The following is a 10,846-nucleotide window of genomic DNA, read 5'->3' as shown; positions in this document are numbered from 1 at the left end:
AAAAATGTGGGACACAGGACGACCTTTAACCTTGAACATGAACGCCGTTTGAAGGACAGGAAGGAGGAACGAGGAGGAGGGACCGGGACTTCCTGTCTGTGAAGTAGGTGGACGGGTGGCGCCGGTCCTGCCCTGGTTCTTATCAGGATCGTAAAGATGGCCGACGGAGGTCATGTGATCAGAGTTGTGCGCATCCAGTTTTTCCTGTAACATTTTCACTTCTTCCCAAATAATAATGTGTGCAGACTGTAAGCTGACCGGGACGGAACATCCGTCTGCCTTGTTCTCCAGGGATTAGACCGATCCCTTCAGGGAAGGAAAGAAAGAGTCTGTCAGAGCGACCTGCTGACTTTATTCACTGTGGAGAAATTACAACATGTTCACATTCAAAACAAACAGGCGCAGCTGGTTGGACAGCAGCAGCTCTATAAACACGTGATATAAAACCAGGGCTGTTGGTGTGGCAACAACACGACGACATGACAAACATCCATCAATACTAAAAACAATCTGATATAAATATCTAGATCTTGATATGATACAAAAACAGGTTGCCATGGTGATGGAGGGGCGTGTCATCAACCACAGCAGTCACAAAAGAGTAGTCAGCAAAAATCACAGAACCCAGTGTGAAAGGGGCGGGGCTCCAGTGGCTATTTAGGATGCTATGCAGGGTTAGTTTTTACAGTGTAGCCATCAAAAAGCAGGCGCTTCTGCTTTTTCCTAACTGCTTTAACACAACTCTGTGTTTAAATAGAAATGAAAGGTTTTAAATAAGCTTATCAGAACCAGGATGGACCCAGTGAGTCCAGATGAGGTTTCTGAATATTAGCTCCGCCCACTTTCAGCATCACCTCCACCCAGGTGTATCCACAGGTCTCTGTGTCATCACACAGCTAACACCTGCTAATATCAGATAGAAACAGCAGACGTTACCTTTAATCTGTCATTAAAAAAAAAAGACCAAGCCCACCCAGGTACAAGAAGTGATGTCACATCCCAGGTGTGACATCACAGGTGTACATTAACAGACTAGACATCAGAGCGGAACAGAAGGTTGAAGCACCTGCAGAAAAATGCGGCACTAAAAGTCTTTTTTATGGTCTTTGTCCAATCAGAACAGGATCAGGTCTTTGATTGGTCAGCAGCTGCCTGATGCTCCGCCTCCAGGGACCACTGGCCCCTCCCCCTCTGTGGTGATTGCTGCTCGAGGCTGAGGGTGAGGAAGGATCTACATCGGAGGAACGACGAGTCCTGACATGGCTGCAGAAACGCAAGAAGAAAAAAAAAACGTCTCATGAGAAGAAACAACGTTGTAAAATAAAAACATTTATTGTTCATTATCTGTTCGGATCCCAGGATGTTTTGGTAGTTTGGTTTGCTTCTAGTTTCATTATTATTTTGTGCTCTTCTTTTGGTTAGCTCTGTCTTGTTCCCATTTCCTTTAAGTCCGTCTTAGCATTTCTAGTTATGTTTATATTTATTCTTTGTTACTCTAGTTTCATTATGTTTCTTTAGTGTTAGATTTATTTCCTGTTACCCTCTACCTGCAGTCAGGTAGCTCATAGCCCAGGTCTTTTGTTCAGCATTCACTCTCTCCAGTATCTAAGCTTCTCGTTCTCAGTCACTCCTCGCCGGATCCTCTCGTCTACTCCTGTGATTGTTTCCCAGGATTTCTGGTTTGTGTTCCTCTTTGGCTTTTTGTGTTGTTTTTCTGTAAGTTTGTTTCATTTTTCACAATGTTGTCATTGTGTTAGCAGCGCCGTGTTCTTCCTGCTGCTTTACGCAACTAATTATAGTGAGAATAATAATAACAATAGAATAGAATAAAAATCTCCTTTAATGTTCCACAGTGGAGAAATTCAGGAGTAACATGTTGGTTCACACAAACATAAAGTACGAAAAATATATAAAAAACAAAATTAAGTTAATATATCATAGAAAATAATAATTACTATAATAATGATTATTATTTTTAATAATGATAATTGCAGTGACAATAAATATTAGTAACAAATGTCTGCTTCTACTGCAGCTTGTATCACTGTTCAAGTTGGCTTCGTTCAGAAGTAACGCTGCAGATCTGCAAGTGCACACACACACACCCACACGCACACGCACACACACACACACACACACACACGTTTATGTGGCTACCTTTGTAGGGACTTTCCACTGACTTCCATTCATTTCTACAGCCTTAACCTTACTCCTACCCTAACCATAACCAAAACTCAATTCACACCTTAGTCCTAAATCTGACCCCTGACCCAAAAACAGAGTTTCCCCTTGTGGGGCCCAGGCTTCGGTCCCACAAGGAGCAGTGGGTCCCCACAACGTAGTATATGTCAGGAAAATGGTCCCCACATGAATATTTGAGGATGGACAAACCTCTCTGTCAAAAATACTGCCATCACACACACTGAACACCGAGCTGGTTTGGTGTGTGTGTGTGTGTGTGTGTGTTCAGACGGTGTATCTGTGACTCTGACTGAATAAAACATGGCAGCCCGTCTCTCTCATGCAGTTCTAACAGGAGGAAACCACAGACGTTTGATTGGCCCAGAACCAGAAAACTACAAACATGGTGCCGAAGCCGTCCTGATGGACAGCGCGCCTGCGCTGAAAACCAACGACCTGATTGGTTCTGAGGAATTAACTGGTTCAGATGGGCTTACTGGTTTCAAATAAACCAGTTCAGGACTAAAATGCTGAAAATGGTCTGGCACGGTGTTTGACTCAAAGCAAAAACATCAGATACAGTTTTACCGAGGCTGGAGACGTGGGCCAGCGTGGGAGCAAAGAGGGCGGGGCTTCACCTTGCAGTCCGTTGGCGTTCCCACCGGAGCAGTTGGGCGGAGGAGGAGGCGAAGCCGAAGGCCGCACCACCGGAGCGAAGGCGCTCTTCTGTTTGACGGCAGCCGAGAAGGAGAAAACTCCGTGAGACGAGTTACAGTTGGACACGGCCATGCTGGGACTGGACGGGACAACTGGAAGACAACAAACACCAGTTTAACCAGTTCACACAGAGACTCCTGAACTGAGGCTTACTGGAGGCAGACACGTACAGCTGGGAGACGAGCAACCGTAAAGAGGAAAAACCCCGAGCCGTCTGGCCTTCGACCCCTTCTGTCATCAGAATCTCTGGAAAAATGTTTTACCGGTAGTATTACTACTACAGTACTACGGTAGTATTAGTCCCTGGGTACTTACTGCCGTAGGGCGAGTTGGCCGACGATCCGTTCAGGAAACCCGGAGACGTCGCCACTCCGAGGTTTGGCATGCTGGCATTTCCGTAGCCGTTCATGCTGCTGCTGACGGTGTTGCCATAGTTACTCTGCTGGGGGGTGGAGCTTGGGACGTATCCCCGCGGCGACACGCTGCTGGTGTTCCGATTGTAGCCCACTGGAAGAAGAAAATGCTGTAGACTAAACGAGAGAATTTGATGAGGAAACCAAAATCCGGCATAGCCAGCTGGAGAACCACCAGGACTCCAAGGTTCTAGGTTCCTGTCCTCTGGATCAGAACCGGTTCTCACGTGGATGGCACCCCCTGCGGTGAGCGCCGGACAGTCGGCTCGTACCTTGACCCGTCTCGGAGACGTTGACGGCCAGCTGGCCGCCAAAGGAGTTGACTCCCATCATGCCATGGGAGGTGGAGTTCCCTAGCGACGGGATCTGGTTGTGGTTCCTGGGAACGCTGTAGAGCGCCTCGGCGATGTCCGCCGCTCGCTTCAGGATGATCTCCTGCAGAGACAGAGCAGACTGAACATCAGCCGAAACGGGAACCCGACAGGCGCCGACCCATTTTCTCTCGGGTCCTCTGAACGGAAACCTCTGCCAGCCGTCAGAGGGTGGGACTTCCTCCGCTGTCCGGAGCAGGCTGTGCCTCCGGCTCTGACCCGCCCTGGTTCCTCCTGTTTCGGTGCGGCTCACCTGGTTGTTGTGCGGCATGCCATAAAGCGCCTCCACCAGGTCAGCGGCTCGCTTCAGCAGCACTTCCTGTAATGGATGACATTAGGGTCAAAGGTCAGCTTCAGCTGCTCAGAGAGAAGCAGAACCTGATGAAGATCAGAGTCTTCATCGCTTCACCAGCAGCTTCCAGGTCACATGACTTCTGCAGATGCTTAACGAGCTTAACGAGTGACTCGACCTGAAGGTTTATTATCATGTTTACACTGATCACTGAACCCCAGGGGTTATCCCACACACACACTGCAACACACACACACACCCCAACACCCCCCCCCCCACACACACACACACGCCTACACACCCCACACACACACATTGCAACACACACACACACACACACAACACACACACTGCAACAAACACACTACACACACACTGCACACACACGCCGTCAGGCTCAGAGTGGCTCTGAAGCTGATCCACTTCACTTTAACGAGCTGCTGGAGAGCAAACACACGTCTGACCCGCTCTGTTACTCTGTGTGTGTGTTCTACGTGTGTGTGTGTGTGTGTGTAGCAGTGTGTGTGTAATCAGGCAGCAAGAGAACAATGCTTCATTTAGGCTTTATCTTAATTAAACACTCTCCCAGTTAATCTGCTGCTTTTCATTACAAACTCCTTCAGGAGGCTTTTCAATTAACCCCCCTCCCTCCTTCCATCCCTCCATCCGTCCGTCCGTCCGTCCATCCATCCCTCCCTCCCTCCCTCCCTCCCTCCCTCCCTCCCTCCCTCCATCCATCCATCATCTTTCTCTCTTCTGCATTAATTCTTCTTTTCTCTCATACTCTGCTCTTTGTATTTGTCCGTCCTTTTAAAGCTCGTCTTAAAACCCATCTATTTTATTTGGCTTTCAACTCTAGCGGGATCTAGTTTTAAATTGCATGTTTTTGTTTTTAAACTGTAAGTTTTTATTTTATGTTTTTTTATTGTTATGTTGTGTTTTGATGTACAGCACTTTGTATCAGCTGTGGTTGTTTTAAAGTGCTTTATAAATAAAGTTGGTATGGTATGGTATGGTCCTCTCTCTCTCTCTCTGTCCCCAAATGTTTCTCCTAGTTTTCTACCATCCTCATCTATCTGTTATTCCACTGATTGTTGGGACAACAAAGAAATATTGCAGAGCTGATTTAAAGCCAGTTTAACTCAGTCTGATGAACACGTGTCAGCCACAGTGTGTCAGTGTGTGTGTGCGTGTATGTGTGTGTGTTGGGGGGGTTAGGTATCAAACTGGGAGGAAACTGGTTTCCTGTGAAGAACCTCTCAGATTCAGATTGTCTCTGATCTGCCTGATTATGCAGAGAAACATTTGAGTGTCGCAGCAAGAGCAGATTAATGTGCACACACACACACACACACACACACACACAGTGAGAGTGGCAGTGTTTATGAAGTCAAAAGAAAGCCGTATTATTACAAGTGTTTCGTTGTTTCGCTGCCAGATGACGAGATTCTCACAGAGAGATGAAGGTTGGGATGACATCACTGGGGAGGAAACCAATTATTAGACACACACACACCCCACACACACACACACACACTGATGCTTCAGGTTCAGCAGCAGGATATAAACTCTAATCAACTCAACAGGGGAAATAATAACAGGAAGATAAAAGTCTAAATTAATCCAACAATAATCTGAGAAAATGAAGGGCCTCTCCTTCCCCTGCTGCACTGGTTCTGACCCAAAAATATCTGACACCTTGTCCAGAACCAGCAGATTCAATGGCATCAGCAGAAAAGGCCAGATTCCAGTTCTGATCCAACCAGATTCCTGAAGGATCAGGAACATTTTATGAAAAGAGAAAGCAGAGGAAACTGGTTTATAGAACATTTCCAGTACTTCTAGTATAGAAACTGGTTTAGTTGTTCTCCATCCAGATGTTTTGGTTTTCCATTAATCGGATTCGTTATTGAATTGATGATGTCATTATTATTTTATCAGTTCCTATGATGTTTTCTGTCTGAACGAGTCTGTGACCTGCAGTTGAGGTCAGACGCGCTAACAGCCGGTTAGCTGCATATTTACTGCATGGAGATCAGCAGAAACACACACATGTTGGTTTTTATAGAAATCTGATAAGATGGCGGCTGATAATCGTGTGTGTGCCAATCTCTTTTCTTGCCACATGGCTGCACTTCCTGATTACCTGATTTCACTGTTTCAACCGTCTTGTTTACCAATGGGCTTAACGCACACGCGCGCGCACACACACGGTGCTCGTCTGGACAGTAACAGCCAGTGATCTTTTTGATGGCTCTGTTTGTTTCATTTACTGGATCCTCCACACAGCGCCTCCTTTCCATTAGAGCAGGAACTGCAGCTAAAGGACCCAAAGCTAACAGTACTAGCGGCCGACCTTGACCTGCTGTTCAGGGTTAATGAACATGTGAGCGCGGCACCACACTGATGTTAACTCAGGAATGACAACCACATCTTCAATAAGCTGGAAACAGAACCAGTCTGAAGAACCTGGACCGGACCAGAACCACTGAGTTAAACCAGCAATCCAGTTTGAGCTCCTCAGCAGGAAACATCGTCACAATGCATCTCTGTGTGTGTGTGTGCGTGTGCGTGTGTGTGTGTGTGTGTGTGTGTGTGTGTGTGTGTGTGTGTGTGTGTGTGTGTGTGTGACACGTTAAACAGCAGAGTCAGTAGATGATTATCAGCCTGAGCAGCCAACCAGAACGCTCACTGATGGAGACACAGAACCACTAATCGTTTCCTCTGCCAGAGGTTCTGAAGGTTCTTCAGATTCTGGGTGATTCTGTGCGGTACCCTGCGGTTCTGTACCTTGGGTAGCCTCTCAGGGTCTCCAGGGTGACGGGGGATGACCTTCTGTAACCTCTGGAAGCCATAGTCGATGGTTGGCTCATTGAGCGCTGAGGGAGAGGAAGAAAAGGAAGGTTACTACGGTTCTGCAAGTACAGGTGTCAGGAGCGGTCTAGTTGAAGTTCAGAACTGGAACACCTGTGATAACTGACACCGTGTGTGTCTGTTCTGGTGTGGGTTGATTCTGCAGTCTTCCTGACCTCTGACCTCTGACCCTACATCCCTGTTTACATTCTCTCTCAGGCTGGATGGATCAGAACCTCTGCAGTAAGTGAGGAACCAGAGGTTCTGATGGTTCTGTTCAGGTCACAATGAATCATAGTCATTTGTAGGGGGGAATTTTTCTACCATATTTCGAAAGCACACATTTTCTGTCTCAAAAACAGGACTTCATGTCTTTCTTCTCAAAACTTGTAATGCTTGAACTCCAAACTTCTGCTCTCTTTCAAATATTCACTACTTTCTCAAACCTTTCTCCTCATGCTCAAAACTTGTCTCTCTGCTCGCACTTCGAAAAGAAAAGTACCATCGCCTGGCAACCTCTAAGTCAATAGAATGAAAGTGTTACATGGGGTGTGTTTGTTTCCTTCTAGTGGGTGAGCCTGTGTGGCTACTACCCATTGTAGCAACATGTAGCCATTATCTATCTATCTATCTATCTATCTACCTACCTACCTACCTACCTACCTACCTACCTACCTACCTACAACGAAAGGAAGGAAGGAAGGATGGATGGATGGATGGAAAAAGGAGCAGAATGCTGAGGTCATCATTTCTCCCTACATTCAGTGGGTAGCGCAGGTTGCTACAATGGGTAGTAGCCACACTCACCCACTAGAAGTAAACAAACGCACCCAGCATAACACTTACGTTCTATTGGCTGAGAGGTTGCCAGGCAACGGTACTTTTCTATTCAAGAAGTCCTGCTTTCACACTGAAAACGTGTGCTCTAAAATGATAGCAGAAACATTCCGCCATACATCTGGAATCGGAAGCAAACACTCAAACAGAAACAATCCTGATCTGGAACAGAACTTCTGCTGTCGGACCAAAACAGAACCACCAATAGGTCAAAATTCTAGAGGAACTTTGCTATCATCTCTGACACTCAATCTCGATTTTTATTTCCTGCCACTGAATATTACAGCTAAAGCTGGTTGGAGGCGATAAATCAGAGCATCAGTGAACGCAGCAGAGCACAGCTGGAGGGGTGTGTGTGTGGGCGTGTGTGTGTGGGTGTGTGCATGCATGTGTGTGTGAATCATAATCCCGTCTTGGTTCAGCTGCATTTAACAAGCTTTAGACTGACTGTCCTATACATCATCACAGCCTGTTACTGAGTGTGTGTTTAGTGTGTCTGTGTGTGTCATTGTGTGTGTGTTCAGTCCTTGAAGGCCCACAGGGCGGAACCAGCAGCAGTTCAGAGTGTGTTGTCTCTCCTGATGTGTGTGTTATCGGTGACCTTGTTGATGTTCACTTTGTTATCGGCTGTTTCTCTCCAACCTGCTGCTTCCTGCTCAGCTGCTCTGAGGAGCCATTATTAAGGGTTGTCTGTTTCTCTCAGGTCTGACTTAGTGGAAATAGACCGCCCTGCGTTGGACTCTGCATGTGTTCGTAGTTTATTGGTTTCTGGCAGGCCTAACCATATTGTGAGGGTTTTCTGGGAACTCTCCATCAGGAGAGTGTCGAACACGTTCCGGAGGAGTTGGGAACATCGAGTCCAAGTGGGCCATGCTCCATCGTTGAGGCGGTTTAGCGGTGCTGTGGCCGGTCAGTGCCTGTCGCGACAGAAACCCTTGAACCCATTGGTGGATATTGGTGGTGAGGGATGCTATTGGCTGAAGAAGGAATAGCTGATGGGTTCCTACAGTCCAAGCGGCAGTGTGTTTCAACAACAGAGGATCACACTCCTCAGCCTTTGTGGTAAGGTCTATTCAGGGGTTCTGAAGAGGAGAGTCCATTGGATAGTTGGACCTTGGATACAGGAAGAGCAGTGTGGTTCTAGAACACTAGGTCAGCTATAGACCCTCAGGAGTGTCCTTGAGGATTCTGAAAGTTTGCCCAACCACTCTACATGTGCTTTGTGGTTTTGGAGAAGGCATTGGACCGTGTCCCTGTGGGGGGTACTCTGATGGTCTGGGGTACCAAGCCCTTCCCTGTGTGACCGGTGCCAGAGTCTGGTCTGCATTGCTGGCAGAAAGTCGGGCTCATTGAACTCTGCCAAATTCTGCCCTTTGACAGTCACTGTTCATAACATTTCTAGGCACAGTCAACGTGTTGAGGGTATCCTCAACACGTTGAGGAGTTCTATTGGCTTCAGTAGGCCATGAGCTACAGCTTTTACTACAGCGGTTTGCATCCGACTGTGAAGTAGCAGGAATGAAGATCAGTGTTTCAAAATCCAAGGGTGTTAAGCCAGAAAAGGGTAGTGGAAAAGTGGAGGAGTTTAAGCATCTTGGGGTCTTGTTCATAAGGTAGACATGGAGCAAGAAATGGATCAGCAGGTTGGCGTAGCATCTGCAGTGAAGTGGACACCGTATCGGTCTGTCATTGTGAAGAGAGAACTGAGTCAAAAGGCAAACTCTCAATTTACTGTTCAATCCACATTTCTACCCACATCTATGGTCATGAGACTGGAATGAGTTTCCTCTGCAGGGTGTCTGGGCTCTCCCTTAGAGATACAGGCTCGGTCATTCAGGAGGGACTGAGGTTAGAGCCGCTACTTCTCCACATGGAGAGGAGCCACTTCAGGATGTTCTGAGATATTCAGGTCCCTAAGGAAGACCCATCACTGGAGGGACGATATTCCTCTGCTGGGAACGCCTTAGTATTTTCCTGGAGAACCTGGATCAGAAGGCTGGGGAGAGCCTATAAGTGGCCAATAATTAATGAGCTAAAAGGGGTTTCTCTGGATCATACGTTTGTTCTGGAATAGAGAGGTATAAAACTAAATGTTGGTTCCAGTTGTTCTGGGTCGAGTTCTAGATTTGTAAAGTATAAAGCTAAATGTTGGTTCTCCACTGCAAGACTGAGCAGAGTTGGGCTGTTGAGGTTCACCTGCCTGCTTCACATGGAGGATTGGGTCCAGTCCACTAAACTGGGCCAGCACCAGTGGAGTTGTCCCAGTCTAGTGGAGTGGTCCCAGTTTAGTTGAATGGTGGTATTGCAGGTTAATTTTCTCATTGGGTACAGCGGCCCAGTTTGGGTCATGTCTACGTCTCTCACCCCTGCAATTAGGTATAGACCCAACTCATTCAGACACGACCCCCTGGTGGTGTAGCACTTTGGCTAGCAATGAATGATGGCGTTTGCTAGAAATGTCATGGGTCTCCTGTCTGCTGCATGAAAGTCTCCAACAACACAGAAAAATGTTGCTGAATTTATCAGTAGTTGTTTTTTAGATAAAAAAGTCCCTAGAGGATCCAGAAAGCTGATATAGCGACAAAATCACTAAGTTGGCAACAATGCTTCTCTCGTCATTACACCATCTCCACACTTGACCACGCCCCTCTGTGTATATTGGCTCCGCCCTCTTTGGTGGATTGCCCAGGGGGCGGGGCTAAGCAGACTCCCAGGTTTTTACCTGTGGGCCGTGGTATAGTAAAGTTTACAGAAATCAAAGATGCCGTCAGAATTCAGGTGATCATATAGAATACAGATTCTCACCACTTGGTGGCAGTAATGTGCCAGTCAGTTGTTTAACAAGCTCTAATGAACATACGAACTAGCCAGGCAGCCACTAGGCTAAAACGGACAATACTGGAGAAGTATTTAATGTGACAATACTTCCATCTCCAGTGCTGATGGTGAAACTCCTCTTCCCATTAACAACCTGTGAATCCTGTGAATCAGGATTCTCCATTATGGATTCAACAAAAACAAAAACCTGAAACACTCAGAGCTGCTGGAGGCTCTGCCAGCAAGCCTTCACCCCTTCACACCTAAACTGGATCTGATGCGTCCAAGAGGAACAAGTGTCTCATTAGTACTACTCTTCCTTTTTTTTCTATCTAAAGTGGCCCTAATACGCCGTGGTATGATGA

General features: G+C 46.9%; 1 protein-coding gene across 2 annotated transcripts in view; it reads right to left on the bottom strand.

Moving 5' to 3' along the window:
• Positions 1-332: 332 nt before the first annotated feature.
• The window catches only part of ebf3a (EBF transcription factor 3a), a 30,298-nt gene continuing 19,784 nt past the window's right edge, over positions 333-10,846 (bottom strand). For both annotated transcript variants that reach the window (XM_028001272.1, XM_028001278.1), the window contains exons 11-16: positions 6,765-6,853; positions 3,936-4,001; positions 3,584-3,746; positions 3,214-3,405; positions 2,820-2,990; positions 333-1,263 (exon numbers count right to left, since the gene is read on the bottom strand). In XM_028001272.1, the coding sequence (XP_027857073.1) occupies positions 1,232-1,263; positions 2,820-2,990; positions 3,214-3,405; positions 3,584-3,746; positions 3,936-4,001; positions 6,765-6,853 (713 nt within the window). In that variant the 3' untranslated portion in view covers positions 333-1,231. The remainder of the gene's footprint in view (positions 1,264-2,819; positions 2,991-3,213; positions 3,406-3,583; positions 3,747-3,935; positions 4,002-6,764; positions 6,854-10,846) is intronic.

This window comes from Xiphophorus couchianus, chromosome 2 (genome assembly GCF_001444195.1).
Source record: "Xiphophorus couchianus chromosome 2, X_couchianus-1.0, whole genome shotgun sequence".
Taxonomy (NCBI): Eukaryota; Metazoa; Chordata; class Actinopteri; order Cyprinodontiformes; family Poeciliidae; genus Xiphophorus; species Xiphophorus couchianus.
The sequence above is the reverse complement of the archived record's forward strand: the minus strand, read 5'-3'. Positions and strand labels throughout refer to the sequence as shown.